The sequence below is a fragment of the Ananas comosus genome, linkage group 1 (genome assembly GCF_001540865.1).
Source record: "Ananas comosus cultivar F153 linkage group 1, ASM154086v1, whole genome shotgun sequence".
NCBI lineage: Eukaryota > Viridiplantae > Streptophyta > Magnoliopsida > Poales > Bromeliaceae > Ananas > Ananas comosus.
This window is the reverse complement of record NC_033621.1, coordinates 23689578-23707763: the sequence shown is the minus strand read 5'-3', so window position 1 is coordinate 23707763 and position 18186 is coordinate 23689578. Positions and strand designations below refer to the sequence as shown.

Here is an 18186-nt window from a genome sequence, read left to right as displayed (position 1 = left end):
GACATTGGCAATGAATTTTAATTGTTTAAGAATAAAAGTAGCAAACTACTTATTTTATCTTTTTTATAAAAAAATAAATTTAACTAAAAATGTGATCATCGAGTTTTAACTAATTGCTCTGTATGCAGTTGATGAGTTTGTTTAAACATATTTTCTAAGATCCTATTTAGAGACAAAGAAGTATTTCGCCATTTGCGATTGCCGCGAGCACCAAATGGGCCCGAGCTCCACCACATTTGTGATGTTAAGATCCCAATCTTAACACCACATTTGTTGGGCTTAATGATCCCGAGTCGCACCCAGCCCATTTAGCCTAGTCTTAAGTTTGGGCCCAAGCTTTAGGTTTTGCCTAAATATTTGTGCCTTACAAAGGAGAAAATTAATTTTCTTTTCCTCCGTAAAAACAGAGTATACAGAGTATAAAGAAAACAAATATTTTGGCAAAGTGAGAAATTTTTTTTTTTATTTTTTCTTTTGAGAGATAGGTAGCACGCTACTCGCTTCGTTTATTTCATTTTGAAATAAGCTTAGCTGGAAATGTGAATCAACTAGTTAGGATTCGAACTTGAGTCTCGGATACCAATCATCAAGCCTTTTACCACTTGCTCTAGGGACGATCGGTAATTTTTTATTTTTATTAAAAATAAAAACAGTACACTAAAAGCCAAACAATTATTACACTCAAAGAAAAGTCCAAAAAAATCTTCAATCAAAGTTTGACTTCCTTAGTAGAAAACACCCGTACTCCTACGACGAAATCCTACTCTAAAACGAGGCAATCAAATCATCAAATTTGTTCCACAAATCTAAACTCCCACATATTTTGACTACATGAAGTGTTTCATTCTTTTTTTTTGAAAAAAAGGTAACACGCTACCCGCTTTATTTATTAAAAAAATGAACTAGGCTATAAGAATGGAACATCTAGGACCCCAATAAAAAAAATAAAAAAAAAAAGGGTTCAAGTAGGTAGAACCGAATCCCACTCTTTCAATAACTGCCGGAAAGTGATGACAACCCTCTCAGGATTCGGTTTGATTTTTCTAAAGATCATGTCGTTTCTGGCCTTCCAAATGCACCACCAGCAACCGATTAAATCAGTAAGGCAGTCCTTTTTCTTTCTTTGGCTCTTCCTAATCTTTCACCTGTCCCAAGCGCGGTTAACCTCATCCTAGAGTCTGAACTCCATCTACACCTGACACTAAGATGAACCTGCTAAAAACACACCTGGTGAACAGATGGTCTACTGTTTCCTCGGCCGGCCCGCATAGTACGCTGGTTGAGTCTTGAACCCAACCTCTTTTAGCTAATCTATCGGTCGTAGGGATTCTCTTATTAAGGACCAGCCAGCAAAACACTTTAACCTTAAGGGTGTGTTTAGTTCGCGCTATCTTTTAAAGATTCCTAGTAATCCAATGGGAATAAAAAAATATGACGGTGTTTGGCTAAACGCACTAAGTAATCTAGTTGGTAATATTNATCATAAATAAAAAAACTAAGAGGTATTAATTAAAAAGGAAGTAAAAGTTTCACGGGATAAATTCAAAAAATGGACTACCGTTGAGGGGGTCTCCAAAGCGTGGACCCGATATATTAAACATTTGAATTTGAATTTGAGTGATGCCCACAAATTATATTACATATGATGAGAACATATTGCTCGAAAATAATTTATTTATTTTGGTAATAACACGACGTTGGCAATGAATTTTAATTGGTTAAAAATAAAAATAGCAAACTACTTGTTTTATTTTTTTTATAAAAAAAATAAATTTAACTAAAAATGTGATCATCGAGTTTTAAGTTTTAACTAATTGCTCTGTATGCAGTTGATGAGTTTGTTTAAACATATTTTTTAAGATCCTATTTAGAGACAAAGAAGTATTTCGCAAGTTGCGATTGCCGCGAACACCAAATGGGCCCGAGTACCACCACATTTGTGATGTTAAGATCCTAATCGTAACACCACATTTGTTGGGCTTAACGAGCCCGAGTCGCACCCAGCCCATTTAGCCTAGTCTTAAGTTTGGGCCCAAGCTTTAGGTTTTGCCTAAATATTTGTGCATTACAAAGGAGAAAATTAATTTTCTTTTCCTCCGTAAAAACAGAGTATACAGAGTATAAAGAAAACAAATATTTTGGCGAAGTGAGAATTTTTTCATTTTTTTTTAATTTTTTTTTTAGAGATAGGTAGCACTCTATTCGCTTCGTTTATTTCATTTAGAAATAAACTTAGCTGGAAATGTGAATCAACTAGGATTCGAACTTGGGTTTCGAATACCAACCATCAAGCTTTTTGCCACTTGCTCTAGAGATGGTCGGTAATTTTTTTATTTTTATTAAAAATGAAAACAGTACAATAAAAGCCAAACAATTATTACACTCAAAGAAAAGTCCAAAAAAATCTTCAATCAAAGTTTGACTTCCTTAGTAGAAGACACCCGTACTCCGACGAAATCCTACTCTAAAACGAGGCAATCAAATCATCAAATTTGTTCCACGAATCTAAACTCCCACGTATTTTGACTACATGAAGTGTTTCATTCTTTTTTTTTGAAAACAAGGTAGCATGCTACCCATTTCATTCATTAAAAAAATGAAGTAGGCTACAAGAATGGAGCATCTAGGGCCCCGATAAAAAAAGAAAAAAAAAAAAAGAAAAAGAAAAAAGGGTTCAAGTATTTAGAACCGAATCCCACTCTTTCAATAACTGCCGGAGAGTGATGACAACCCTCTCAGGGTTCGGTTGGATTTTTCTAAAGATCATGTCGTTTCTGGCCTTCCAAATGCACCACCAGCAACCGATTAAATCTGTAAGGTAGTCCTTTTTCTTTCTTTGGCTCTTCCTAATCCTTCACCTGTCCCAAGCGCAGTTAACCTCATCCTCCATGTCTAGAGTCTGAACTCCATCTACACCCGACACTAAGATGAACCTGCTAAAAACACACCTGGTGAACAGATGGTCTACTGTTTCCTCGGCCGACCCGCATAGTACGCTGGTTGAGTCTTGAACCCAACCTCTTTTAGCTAATCTATCGGTCGTAGGGATTCTCTCATTAAGGACCAGCCAGCAAAACACTTTAACCTTAAGAGGGATTTTGACTCTCCACAAATGAGATGCTCGCACATCCCTCGTACCCCCGTCCGACAACGACACATAAGTCGATTTTACAGAGTAAGAACCATCGTTGCTCCATCGCCATTGTATAGTATCTGGTCTATTCTCCGTGGAATAGTGGATTCATTACGAGGGAGCCGTTCGATCGATCGTCTGTCTCGAAAGAGCTACGATAGAATATAATAACATCAACTAATTATACCAATCTACTATTTGATGCGCACGGCGATGAGCGCATAGCGACAAGTTCTATAACATAGGCGCCAATTTATATCCCCGGTGGAATTTAGATGGACCATACTGCGTACGAACGCGCGAACATAAGGTAAAAAGTTAAAAAATTTCACCCCACTTGTTGTCACCAATTGTGCACAATTAATGTACGTAGGCTATGTAGATAGCCAGGGCTCAGAAACTGCAGAAGCAGCGCTGCAAAAGCTTCTCTAAAGTCTAAACTACGTATCTTCATATCACAGTAAAATAATCAGAAGCAATGTTCAAAATCCCCATTATCTCAATCATTAAATCCCACGTTTCCCGAGGCAAAGATGGATTGGTTAATTTGTTTACTTTATCGATTAATATTATATATATTTAGACATGCACGGGTCTTTCCCTGCACTACAGCTTTGTGGCGACTTTATTTATAGTTCTACGTGGACAAAAAATGTACGTAGCAGTAAAATTACGAATTTAATTAATTAATGATCCTCCGAATAGTTAAAATTTTGTCCCTCTTTAGTCGATGGATCTAAGTTGACATTTTTGTATATATTTATTTAATTTCTTACCAAATTATAGTTAACAATTTTTTTAAGAACATAATGGTTCTAACAGTAAAGTATATTAGCCAATTGACACAAATAAATTTGTATATTTTGAAACTTTCGAGGAGTATATTCGAGAATTAAACTTTGTAATAAAAAATCTGTAATTCCCAAACTTGCAAGAATATACAGCATTTGTCCTTGCAAATTTTTAACTATTTAAATCGTAAAGAGACATCAACATGGTCATGGGAGAGAGAGAGAGAGAGAGAGAGAGAGAGAGAGAGGAGGAAAAAAAGGGGGAAAAAAGAAAAATCTAAGATGGACTCTACCTTGAGGAGATAGGGAATGGAGGTAAAGTGGGTTGGCATCTTGGGGGGTGATTAGAGGGAAGGAACATTCAAATGAGACCAAGAGGAGTGTGGTTGTTAGATCTTGACCTGTTGTGGTTTATTAATTATTATATATTATATATGTGAGTTAGTTTTATTATTGTTGTCCCCTTAAAGAAACCTTTCACATTAGAGGGTAGGGTACTTGGATTAACTAATCCCATCCTTGGATGCTTGCCTTTTTTTAAAAAAAAATATTCCTGAAATTTTTTTTCTCTTTTTTTTTTGGCTAAATTATAGAAAACCCTCCGATTAAAATCTGATTTTTCACTTTCCGCCCCTGTCATTTAGAAACCTACACTTTGCCTCATTGTAAAATAAAAAATATTCACAGGAAGGTATGGTGCGAACTGTGATGATAAAATAACCATTTTACCCCTCACCATTTTGCCCCTCATCATGTTCACACAAGAGAAAAGACTGAGGGTATTTTTGGTAATAAAAAATATATAATAATACTTTATAAACAGAATCCTAACGGATTACTAATGGCAGGGGGCGAAGTGAACATTTTTCATTTTACAAAGAGGCAAAGTGTACAAAAATTTCAGGCATTATTATTTAGCCCCTATACCCTCTTTTGAAATCCCTCCATCAAACTCAAATTCAAGACCCATCAGAACCCAACCTCGTGTCTTACCACTCAGATTTCAGGTATTGGCGCTAATATAGAGCAAATTTTCACAGCAGCGAAATTGGTGCAATGAACTGGTAAAATAAAATAGCTCATTATTCACGTAAGTGAGCAAATTATGAGCGAAATCGGCGTATAACTTGGTCATTGTCCATTTGGGGGCCATCAAAGATCAATGTGTCTGTTTTGACAGTAACAAAATCTGCACTATTGATATCACTATTTTGCACGGGAAAACAAGGAGACGAGCGGGAAATCACCGACAGGGAGAGAATTGTCCGCTTGAAACTACAATGAAGCCCAACCAAATCCAGGTTTCAGGGAGGTTGAGAGCTGAATTCAATGATTGACTTTAGGGCAATGCATATGAGTAGTTATTCTAAGTTTAAACCCATCAACTAACACTAACAACCTACAAGAGCATTGAATGAATCTTCAACTAACTTACCCTTGTTGCTTACAGTTCACTCCTCTCCCTTCACCATTCATTCCATTGTTTTCCCACACTTCACATGTCCAATAGTGGCACTAGATAATTTTACTTAAGGGCCCCCATTTTCAACCATTCCTTGTTTAATCTATTTGTGTCCATAGTAAAATAGTTCAAACTTTGTCTCTAGCAACCCCCCCCATAATCTGTGAAGGAGGAGATAATTAAGGAGTTGAAATTAATAAAAAAATGGTGGTAATTTGAAACTGTATGGTTTTATTTACGTGTTAGGAGGGAATATGTGTACTAATCTAGGGCTTTTTGTTGGCAGTATAGAAGGAACAAGAGCACCTTCATATCAAATAAGAATTGTTCGAGAGCAATGCGCCAATGCCTCATGTATTCCTTATGCGGATACTAAAATGTCACTAATTCACAAATAGTTGTTAGGCGATATATTTCTTTCGTTATCTTTTCTTTTAAGGTACATCAGAATGATCTACCTAAATTCTATGATACGTGAGCGGTGATATTAAGATTATTTTTAAACAATTCGATTTGAACAAATTGACTAGCTAGTATTATGGGGTTTTTAAGGGTACCTGTAGCAGCAGTTATTGCTTAATTACCCCCTGGCATGCATGTGACTGTCTGCAGCAATCCCAAGGCCTGCCAATAGAATAAGAAGCAGATATGTAAAGAAACATTTTAGATAGCAATGGTTAGGTGACAGGCACTTCCTATTCCTTCTAATTTTCTCTTTAATCTTTCTTTATGTGTGTGGGCAGATGATTAGTGCCCTAGTTTATTTTAAGGGTACACCAGTAACTATTCAACCACTGCTCATAAGGGAGAACCCTCATCAGTGTGTCATCTGCTTTTGCTCACTGTTTGTACATTGCATCAGGGAAAAGTCCAAAATGGGGATAGAAAGGATCTCTCAACCTAAAGAGAGGGCACTCAATGCAACTAGGACCTGTGAAAGCAAAAGCTTTATGTACAATAGAAGCAAAATGAATGACTCCACCTTTCTCATTTCATGATGTCCTTTGCAGAGATTTTATCTATTTAAGTAAAAATGAAAAACATTTTTCTACCCAGTGCTATACCTTAAAAACTGTGGGTTTTACTTATTAGGTTATCACTTATATTCAATTGATGTACACACTCCATGCAATAGTGATGTAGGAGACGAATGAGTTTTCTGAGGACAAAGTTTACGGATGTTGGTAAATTAGTATCTAAATATAGATAACTCGGTGATTATAATGTGAGTGTCAATATCCCCATTTGAAATAAAGTAGGAGGATACGAAAATATAACAAACTTATTCACCATTTCCCGGCAAATAATACGATAGTAAGTTAGTAACACGAAGACAAAATTTTTCTTATGTATATTTTTCACTAATCTCGAGGACACATTTCGAAATCAAATGCTTTCTAAATTATATAAATTTCAGTATATATAAGCGTGTTCTATGTCCTATTAGATAAATTTAGCAGCATTTTTAAAAAGTTCTCATGCAACTTCAAGAAGCTGTGATAAATTAAGGAAAATAAACACAATCTGATTAACAGTAAATGGAGTTGTGCTCAGTGCCACCTCATGCATCAGCAAATAACAGTGCACCACAGTTAACCAATAAAGAAATAGAGCATCTCTTTCGCAACCAATAGTATTAACAACATAAAGTATTTTTTAAAAAATTTTCTTTTAAAAAAGTACTGTAATTAACTCCTCGGTCTCCTTTTGTCTCCTTCCTCCTATTAATCATTGATGAGCTCAAAACTTATAACAACCACATCTGCTTAGGGACCAGCACAAAAGATAAACAAAATAAACAAAACAAAACAAATAAGTAATATATATATATATATATATATATATATATAGAGTAGAGCTAGAATACTTGTAAAAGTATCACCCAAGTGATACTTGTGTGTTTTTAGCCCTTGGATGGAGAGATGTGAGGTTGAGATAATGGTGGTAGGTGGTGGTAGGTGGTGGTAGGTGGAATAGTGTTTGATCCAAGGACTATTAGTAATCAAAAAGTAGATCCAATGGCTAAAAACACACAAGTATCACTTGGGTGATACTTGTAAAAGTATTCTAGCCCTACTCTATATATATATATATATATATATATATATATATAGTCCTTATAATATGCATCTTTTTACCTGCTATTTAATACTCCAGTTTTCGAACATTTGCGTCCATTATACTTTAGTCCCAAATTATCATAAAGGGTTAATTTCATACAACCCCTATAAATATAATAAATTATAAATATATTTTTATAAAATTACAACTTTTATATGTTGTTTCTATAAAAATTCTAATATTTTTAAATATGTCTCTCTGATTTGTTGCCTTAAAGTACTGTTTATTTTATAAGTGAAATGATTTTTTTGTCATCATAAATATATCTCTCAAAAAATTCCAACTATTAATTGAAGAAGGATAAAAAAAAATCAATTCACCTTATTAACTAATTAGGATTAAGTATTTTATTTATGATTAACTATTTTTTTTAACAGATTCTAACGACAGAAATATATTTGAAAACATAAGGAATTTTGTAAGAACAATATATGAAAGTTGAACTTTATAGAAATATATTTGTAATTCACTATATTTGTCGAAATCTGCATGAAATTAACTCTATCATAAAAGTTAATTTTACTATAAAAAGCATATCAATTCATAGTTGAATAAACTAAAATAAACAAATTGTCTACGACAAAAATAATAAAATATTTTTTTTATAACCAAAATAAGATCTTTTTCTAAATTCAGAGATTAAAACATTTATACCAAAAATATAAATATTCAACTATAATTTTGGAATAGTATAGAAACTATACAGCCATTTCACCTAATAAAATAAAATAAATTTATAAAATAGGGGCACTTGTCTATATACTCTTGACGACTTTTCGATTTTTATATTTACCTCTCAAATTCACTCTTCTAAATTTTAAAATTCTTTCAAATAATCCTTCAAAATAATAATATTTAAACAATAGGAGAAACTTTTTAATAAGTATATATAAAAAATGAAAGATAAATATAAAATTCAATAACTTTTCAGAAATAAATATTAGCAATTATATAAACAAACTGTAAAACAAAAAATATATATATATATTTTTGAAAAATATATAGCACGCTACCACTTTATTTATTTTATTTAAAAATAAATTTAATTTAAAATATAAAATTCAAATTCGAAATGTCAGAATTAATCATCAAATTTTTTGCCACTCATGCCGAGATAAATCTTAAATCATCAATTCCTTTTTCCCANTAAAATATAAAATTCAAATTCGAAATGTCAGAATTAATCATCAAATTTTTTGCCACTCATGCCGAGATAAATCTTAAATCATCAATTCCTTTTTCCCACTTCCCTCTCTCCCCTCCTCCACCACCACTCTTTCCCCCCCTCTCTCTCTCTCTCTCTCTCTCTCTCTCTACCCTCTTCCTATTTTCATGGCAGAAAAGCTGAGGAGATGCCCATGAGGATTTTTCCAGCTGAAGAGGGGGACAGACTTCCCATTTTGATATATAGAGGTCAAACACTTCCCTTTCCTTCCTCTTACCTTCTTCCCCTCCCCCCCCCCTTCTCCACCATCTCCACACTCTTCAAATACCCCTCTTTTCCACTCTCTCTCTCTCTCTCTCTCTCTCTCTCTCCACTTTTACCTTTTCCATATCCACAACCCCCCCAATTTCACCTTCCTCCACAATTCTCCACTAAAAAAGCCCCTCTTTTCCCCAACTACTAGTGCTTTAATCTTGTCAATCACCCACCATCTCAGTGCTCTCTCTCTTGAGTAAGAGATGAATTGCGGGCCGCCACCGCCGCCGCCGCCGCCACCGCCACCGCCGGGCGATCTGTGCTTCTTCAACCTCAATTGGGATCAATCCATTGACCCAAATGGTGAGATCTCCTCACAGCCTCACTATGTGGCCGCTGCTCCTCTAAATTCCCCTCCAAAATTGGATCTTTCCATGATAAGTCACCTCCACCACACTCAGCAAGCTCAGGGAAGCTTGCCCATTTCGGAGGGTTTGATGCCCATCACCCATTTGGATCAATTCCCCACTGACTCTGGGTTTGTCGAACGGGCCGCGAGGTTCTCCTGCTTCGATGGCGGCGGCGGTGGTTACGCCGGATTCGGGCGGAGTTTGACGGCGAACAATGTGGAATTGGGGAACGCCCGAGAGGAATCGTCGGTCTCGGATCCGGCCTCGGCGAGCGGCGAGGTGAGCTTGAAAGGTCCCCCCTTTGAGAGCAATGCACGAAAGCGGAAAGCGGCGCCGAAGGGCAAAGGAAAAGAGACTTGTTCTACCATTTCTTCCAATGATCCTCCCAAGGTATAACAAGTAATTGAAACTAAACCTTTGCTCTTACTTACGAGTTTTGTACCGTTGCGCTGAGAGTGAAATTTTGCAATTTCAAGAACTCTGAGGCGAAGGATCCGAACGCGAAGAAATGCAAATTGGGGGAGAGCGAGGGAACCAAAGACGATTCGATCAAGCCGAAGGTTGAGCGAAATAATGCGAGCACCACCGACAATGGTAATGGTGTTCAGAAGCAAGGCAAGAACAATACGAAGCCTCCCGAGCCTCCGAAAGATTATATTCATGTTAGAGCAAGAAGAGGCCAAGCAACTGATAGCCACAGCCTCGCAGAGAGGGTAAAATTTTGAATCTCCTCTTTTATTAACTTCATTTCACATTGTTATTCTCTTTCCTTTCTCCGGCTCATACGCAAATTCTCTTGTCAATTTCCTAATTCCAGGTCAGGAGAGAGAAAATCAGCCAGCGGATGAAGTTACTACAAGACCTTGTCCCTGGATGTAACAAGGTAAACTTTTAGAGTTCACTTTGAGAAAAAAAAAAAAAAAAAATCTTGATCACGAATTATGCGTTCTGCTTCATGAATTTAGATTCTCAATGAGATTATGTCTTGTTGTAGGTTACTGGCAAAGCACTCATGCTCGATGAAATCATAAACTATGTACAGTCGCTGCAGCGACAAGTTGAGGTATAAAATTATGGTGAATAAATAGAAAAGCTTGCAATTTTAACGACGTTACATGTGTATTCACATCTAAGACCCCTGCTCCTCATTCATCTTGTTGCAGTTTCTTTCAATGAAGTTGGCCACTGTGAATCCCAACTTGGACTTCAATAATCTGCCTAATCTCCTCGCAAAAGATGTGAGCTTACTAATTTCTGTAGCCGATATCTTTCTAGTAGTCCTTAGATAGCAATGCACCTTATATTGCATTCTTTCGTGAATTCAGATGCATCAAACGTGTGGTGGTCCATTAGTGAACTCGATCTTTCCTTTAGAAACATCCGGCGTGGCATTATCATACGCCAGCCAACCTCAGCATGGAAACCTTCTCAATTGTTCTATCGCCAATGTCTTGGAGAACCATTGCTCTATCAACCCATTAGATTCCGCTCTTTGTCGAACTATGAACACACACCATCCTTACTTCAATGGAATCGGAGATGCTGCTTCTCAGGTAAAAATAGTTTTAAATTTCACAATTTATTGGTTCAATCTTATGATGTCGATGAAAGAAAGTACTTAGGAATACAAATTTCTCAGATGGGAACGTTTTGGGAGGATGATCTCCAGAGTGTAGTTCAGATGGATATCGGACAAACTCAGGAGATGGTAGTCTCTTCTCAGAGCTTCAATGGTAAGTACAGCTGAGCTATACTATTCTATTTCTATAGCGTAATTCATGGCTTCTTACTAACACACATATTGTGGCTTAACTGAAACAGGTCCATCAGAATCAGTTCACATGAAAATGGAACTGTGATAACTCGAAGTGACTCGGGTGATGATGCCTTTGTGTATATGGAGATGGCGGCTTGCAGCGGTAGAAGCTTTAAACTAACAATTTATAGCCCTAAGTGGATTTCAATCTAGTCTATAATTTTTTTCTACGCTAAATGATTTTTCGGGCGAATCTCATGTCATATGTTGTAGTTTCTCGCTAGGCTAATTATGTCGTTTGGTGCATATAGTACAAGCACCATCTCTAAGGCGTAAGGGGCGAGCAAGAGAGCGGAGCTGTGATTGGACGAATGTTTCTTTTCATCATCAGATTTCTACCTTGAAATTATGGTGTTTCTTTCGATAACTTCGTCGCAATTTCCTGCCTACTGTTTCAAGATAATTCAAAGTTCTTCGATATATCACTAATTCTAGGGAGCAATATGTTTCTCCGCTGACTTGTTGGTGTTAATCGTTAATCGTAATGGCTAATCGGTTTTTTTTTTTTTTTTCATCCATCACCCAAGGCCATGCTGCCTCACCCCTGTAGCTTAGTTCATCTGTTCAATGAATGAAGCGGGTAGCGTGCTATCTTTTTCTCAAAAAAATATATTTCTTCGCCCTTGTTGAGTTGCAATTCGCAAACTACCTTGCGAAAAACCTTTTACACTATTGAAACTATCTGGTTGCTGCCGAAATTTGCTGTTCTTAAAGCCATCATGAAGATTCGAACTACGTCAAATCCAAAATCATGTATGTCTGATTTNGCTGCCTCACCCCTGTAGCTTAGTTCATCTGTTCAATGAATGAAGCGGGTAGCGTGCTATCTTTTTCTCAAAAAAATATATTTCTTCGCCCTTGTTGAGTTGCAATTCGCAAACTACCTTGCGAAAAACCTTTTACACTATTGAAACTATCTGGTTGCTGCCGAAATTTGCTGTTCTTAAAGCCATCATGAAGATTCGAACTACGTCAAATCCAAAATCATGTATGTCTGATTTGTATCTCTGCTGCAGTCTGTCGTAGTTGTACTTGCACTGTTGCAGCAGACATACTGCAACTGGGTAACAGAATAAATCAATGCACCCATCATGGTTTGCTTTGTGAGCTTGGTGAGGCTACAGATACTTGGTGTCCTTCCTCTTTGGATCCAATTAATAAGCTGAGGGAAAAAGCTCACATTTAAAGCCATGGACGCAAGAACCAAATCAATTGTGCTGGTACAACAGTTGTGGGTGCCTTTATTGGAGTACAGAAGGCATCAAATGTGTCAGGTTGCTGGTGCCAATTCAAGTTATGAAGTTACATCAAGTGAAGTGAAACTTCACCAGTTGATTGAGCCAAAACGTACCTTTGGTTCTTTGGTTCCCTTATTTTGGAATCCTAAAAGTGATCAGATGTGAAATATTACATTTCCCATATAACTTACTAATTGTAAGGGCCTTAGTAGTGCTTTAATTTTTATGTTTCCCGGATTTTTTTTTTTTTTTTTTGAGAGAGATAGGTAGCACGCTACCTTCGTTTATTTTATTTAGAAATAAATTTAGCTGAAAATGTGAATCAATTAGGATTCGAATTTGAGACCTCCGATACCAACCACCAAGCCCCTTTTGCTATTTGCTTTATGAACGGATATTTGATGAAGGGAGCTGATATTCACAAATCAAGTTCTACCACCGGAGCAAATTTCTTAATTTTGCGCCTTACAAAATATGATTAAGCGATGACCATCACTCGCAATCGATTAAAAAAAAAAGTTGTTAAGGTATTATTTAAATTTTAAAATATTTTATCTTCTCAAACAAATTTAGAGATGGATCTGATTTTTGATGCCAAGTTATATGGGAAAATTGTTGTCCCGTATCATCTACATTTCGTTTTGGATTCATATTCAGTTCCCTTTAGAACAAGCCAATCAACCCATTTTAGGATAACGTTGTACAGCGATGTTGGCAGAGGAGGGTTTAGCGGTTCAGAGGCATCGGAAGTTGCGACAGATCGGAATCATTGAAACTGCTCAAGTTAATTTATTCCATTTGGAGGCGGGGACCGAAAGTGTTTAGATGTAAAATAGCTATCAAATCATAACAAATGATAAATCCAACTTTTACTTCCGATAATTACAAATCATATTCTAATTACATAAACTTTTAAATATAATCAATGTAAAACTAAAAATACAAAGTTTTGGCATGGTGCAAGACGCACACATTGAAACCAGCGAACCCAAAACATTGGATCCAAATATTTACAGAAACCCGCAAATCTTTAAGAATGGAATTATTATTTTAACAAGTGGTTTATAGTAATATACCTACATAACTCATCTGGTACCATTGTGTATCACTCTTGTGGCCTCGAGCTATCTGATGAACTATGCGACCGAATAATTTTAAAACACTGCGTCTAATTTCTGACACTGCATTAAAAGATGAATTTCGCTTTATCTCAACCTTTGCCAACCAAACCCTAAACCCTACAATAGAAGAAACTGTGCATTCATTACCAATAATAATAGTTATTATTATGTCCACACTACTGTCTCTAGCTGTTAGATTACATTAATGCTTAGCTTAGATATTGAGAAAGATGCTAAACATAAAAAGAAAATAAATAAATAGATAAATAAAAGGACACTCCGTATGAAAGATCTTATGCGGATAGGCCCACAATTATTTTGTAGACAAAACTTCAGGCATTAAAAGTAGAAGCAGATGTTACGGATCGTGTGGTGCGACTGCGACACACAAACACATGGATATGTAGAGAAAGGTCTCAAACATTGTCCACTTACAACCTAAAATCTTAAGGCAAAATTGCCAAGCAAAATGATTTACTAGAACCTAACTAGACAGGTTATTAATGTTGTTTGAATGTACAGATAATCTTCTTTTTTTTTTTTTGGCTAAAATTCGAAAAACCTTCTTGTATTTTCGACCGGTTTCTCAAATTTAACATTGCACTTTATTGCGGTCTTACGTACATTTAAAAAGTTAGGAATTGTCGAATTTTGATACAAAGTTTTACATAATATATATGGTTGTTCGATGGTGTTGTGAATCATATTAAATAGATCATTCTTTTAAGTGCGCAACATTTGATAATTTCATTGTTATGTAAATTGTGAAGATCGAGTATCAACCATCAAGTCCCTATCTAGCTACACTAGGTACAATCGGTATCTTTCAAAAGTATATTTTGAACTACTCTGTGAAACTCTGGTTAGCGAGTCACGTATGAGCCGAAGATGAGCAAATATATATACATGGGAATCCCTTAAACCAAAACTATTAAAGATGTAGGTTTAGACCTTGTAATATATATATCAATCCTTTGGTAATTGCTTAACTATATTCTATAAAAAACTAGCTAGTCCAACATACCTCCAAGTAATCAAGGAGAGAGCTAAATCTATTAACTATTTCTTTATACACGGTTGGTTTTTTTTCTTTTTTCTTTTTTCTTTTTTGAGAGATAGGTAGCTGCACGCTACCCGCTTCGTATATTTCATTTAGAAATAAATTTAGCTGGAAATGTGAATCAACTAGGATTCAAACTTGGGTCTCGGGTACCAACCACCAAGCCCTTTGCCACTTGCTTTAGGGACGGTCGGTGTTCGTTTTCTTTTTTCTGTTTCATTTTTTTGGGGGGGAAGTGTAGTTGGTGCCATGTATATATTTATAGAACACTTCCTTGTACGTAGTTCCACCGTAAAAAACAAGTTGTTGGTGGGATGTCTACATTGAGATTTCACTATCAAGATGAGATATGGGACATTTCCTCTAATTCCCATTGAATGCATGTTCCCAACAATTAATCTTTTCGAGTCCAAAGCAATTGGAGCGATCATGTAGTATCTTATACCTGGACCATTTAAAAGCATGCATAATATACATAGTGGACCACTACTCGACCTAAAAGCCAAATATAAATATATGTATGTGGGTGTGTGGCTTGTTCTACTCTCTATAGCGCTTTTGGGAAAAGCTGAACCTGACCCTAATTGGCTTTGGCTGATAGTGGATATGGGCTAGCTGTTTTGTGGACCAGACATTTCACTGTCTTTTGTGAGCTTTAACTTGTGTACGTCAAAGTCTCAAAACACATACATACATGTATGGCCTTTTTCGAGAGAGAGAGAGAGAGAAACTAGTAGCATATCTACTTCGTTCTCTTTCTTTTTTGTTTAATTTTAAATGATCTTAGAGTTTAGGACCTCACGTACTAACTATCAAGTCCCGATCGGGGTGTATTAGAGTTGGCAATCCAGCTCACTGGTCGCGAGCTAACTCTTATTTGGCTCAAAATGAGTTCGAGATCGATTACTTGTTTAAGAAGTGTTGAACGCAGGCTGATATATTTCAGTTCGAAGACTTACTGAGTTGAACACGTGCTCGAGTCAGCTCACTAGTATTTGGCTTGACATAGCTTTTATATATATATATATATATATGGAATTTAGACCAACCCAAATGTAAACAAGAATTATATTTTAACTTTTCATGCAGTAGTAGGACGGCTAATCTAACTTGCTATTCGCGAGTTAGCTTCCGTTCAGTGTGTTAATAAACAAGCCAAACAAGAAATGAATTTTTCAACTCAATATTTTAAAGAGCGAGCTCGTCTACAGCTCGTTTAATAAACGAGCGAATATGAGCCGACTTTAACTCGCCGGCTTGTTGACAGCCTAAGTGTGTATGTCCTTCTTTTATGATGTATGTTTATACAACAAATATTGTTTTGTAATAAAAGTTAGGCCAAGAAAAGGCCTGATGGAATTTGGTTTCGGCTTTGGGCTAAAGTAATCTTTTCTTTTCGTTTAAGAAATATGGGCCAAAGCTATATATATTGTTTTGGACTGTGCCCACGCTCGAGGTGGGCCTATTCAAATGCAGCCCGATTCAAACCCGAGTTTTTGAACAAATGATCACATCCTATATATATATATATATTATATATATATATGATTGATGCTTCTGGTGGCCAGCATTAATGTGTGGTTCCTATGCAATCTTTGTTCGTTGATATATATATATATATATATATATATATATTATATATATATATATACTATATATATATATAATATATATATAATAGATATCTAGAGAGAGAGAGAGAGTTGAACTGGAATGTTATCGATAGTAAATGGACTTCATTGCCATCAATTTGCTTTCGATGATATAATCGACAAATCGACGATCTATGCTGTTGAATATAATCTATATCACTAAAAGCATTTAGAAATCAAATTTTATACTTTTTCGATATTATTTTCTTGTTCATCAAGTGGACACAAAAATGAATAGTTAAAAATAAATATTTTTTATAAAGTGATGATAGAAATCTTATAATTAAGATCGGAAGTATAAATTCTAAATAGTTTTTAAAAAAAATTAACCAAAATTTAATTGATTTAGATATTTTTACACTGTTAAACGAAAAAATATTTCACATCGGCCACCATTAAAATTACAAAATTTGAAATATTTTATCATTAGATCAATAATGTCGAAAAGATTCGAAATTTAATTTTTAAATATTTCAAATGGTATAAATTATATTTAATAATAATAATTGTCAATTTGTAGGCTCTATTATTAAAAATAAATAAATAGCAATAAAATTCGCTGCTACTATATAATAATATTTTAACTCAACTCTCTCTCTCTCTCTCTCTCTCTCTACACACACACACACACACACATATATGATGGAGGGTAAATTTGCCAGTAGATAATTTGTTTGTGTGAAAGTTTTGTTGTTGAGGGGAATGGAGTGGCGTAATGGAAAGAGGCGAGGTGGCAGCACCTAAGGAGGGGGGGTCGTAACAGCAGCCCACGTGACGCGCCCATGCACGCCATTCCGCCGAGGAGACGCGGCACGCCGCTCGCTCTTCACCCCCTATCGCTGTCCGTGCCCGCTTTACGTCACGTTACGTGTCTTCTTCCCATCGCTATTATCCCTCTCCTCCATAATCCCCACCCCACCCCATCCCAGCTTACGTTAAGCCTCCCTCTCCTTCCGCTATAAATATTCGTACCATCGTGNTCTTCACCCCCTATCGCTGTCCGTGCCCGCTTTACGTCACGTTACGTGTCTTCTACCCATCGCTATTATCCCTCTCCTCCATAATCCCCACCCCACCCCATCCCAGCTTACGTTAAGCCTCCCTCTCCTTCCGCTATAAATATTCGTACCATCGTGTCGCCACTTCCCCATCCCCCATCCGGCGAGCAACAATACATATATAAAAAAAATGGCTGCAGGCTCCATTCGCTCTCCAATATCATCGTCTTCTTCGCTTCTACTCTCATTCAACTCAATACTACTCTTCCTTCTTGCTCTTTCCGTCACGGCTGCTTCGGCCGCCTTCGACGTCGGCCCCATCCGCCTCGGCGACGACGGCGGCATCGCCCCGGGGAGGAAGGTCGGGGGACGGGCGGAGGTGCGCGGCGTGCAGACCGACAGCCAAGTTCAAGACCTCGGCCTCTTCTGCATCGAGGAGCACAATCGCCGCCTCCGCCGCCGCGACGGCGGCGGTGGCGGCGGCGCCGCCACCTCGGCGGGGCTGCTGACCTTCGGGAGGGTGGTGGCGGCGCAGCGGCAGGTGGTGTCCGGGATCAAGTACTATCTCAGGATCGCCGCCTTCGCCGACGGAGGGGAGAGGCGGAGCTTCGACGCCGTCGTGGTGGTCAAGCCGTGGCTCCCCTCGCGGACGCTGATCTCGTTCGGGCCTGCGGTCGACCGGTACTGACCATTGATGATCAGATACATGCATTTCCGTGTGGCGTACTGGTGTGTGGTGTAGAGAGATAAATAGTTTGTTTTGAGCAAGGGACTGGCGTACTGGTGTAATAATAATAATGAGAGGCCAACGAAGAGGAGAAAATAAGTGGTAGGAGTAATTGTAATAATAAGCGTTATGCAAACGAAGCTCACAAACTCAGTGAGTGGTGTTTTTTTGTACTACTATTTTTTTTTTTTTTTTGGCCCCCCCTCCCCTTCTATAACAGATAGATTAACAAATGAC

General features: G+C 37.0%; 2 protein-coding genes across 2 annotated transcripts; both read left to right on the top strand.

The window, feature by feature from the left end:
- LOC109720641 (transcription factor bHLH78-like) lies at window positions 8797–11658 on the top strand. The gene is made up of 9 exons (XM_020247885.1): window positions 8797–8920; window positions 9169–9727; window positions 9814–10050; window positions 10155–10220; window positions 10332–10400; window positions 10501–10575; window positions 10663–10890; window positions 10977–11070; window positions 11159–11658. The coding sequence occupies exons 2-9, from the start codon at window positions 9191–9193 to the stop codon at window positions 11194–11196; spliced, it is 1344 nt and encodes a 447-aa protein (XP_020103474.1). The 5' UTR covers window positions 8797–8920; window positions 9169–9190; the 3' UTR covers window positions 11197–11658.
- LOC109720697 (cysteine proteinase inhibitor 4-like) lies at window positions 17255–18122 on the top strand. Its single transcript, XM_020247970.1, has one exon. The coding sequence runs from the start codon at window positions 17413–17415 to the stop codon at window positions 17908–17910; it is 498 nt and encodes a 165-aa protein (XP_020103559.1). The 5' UTR covers window positions 17255–17412; the 3' UTR covers window positions 17911–18122.

Bases quoted from the DNA above. Each gene is read 5' to 3' on its own strand.
- LOC109720641 (XM_020247885.1), top strand. From the start codon at position 9,191: ATGAATTGCGGGCCGCCACCGCCGCCGCCGCCGCCACCGCCACCGCCG. The intron at 10,401-10,500 runs GTATAAAATTAT...ATCTTGTTGCAG, and splicing joins CGCTGCAGCGACAAGTTGAG to TTTCTTTCAATGAAGTTGGC. The intron at 10,891-10,976 runs GTAAAAATAGTT...CAAATTTCTCAG, and splicing joins TCGGAGATGCTGCTTCTCAG to ATGGGAACGTTTTGGGAGGA.
- LOC109720697 (XM_020247970.1), top strand. From the start codon at position 17,413: ATGGCTGCAGGCTCCATTCGCTCTCCAATATCATCGTCTTCTTCGCTT.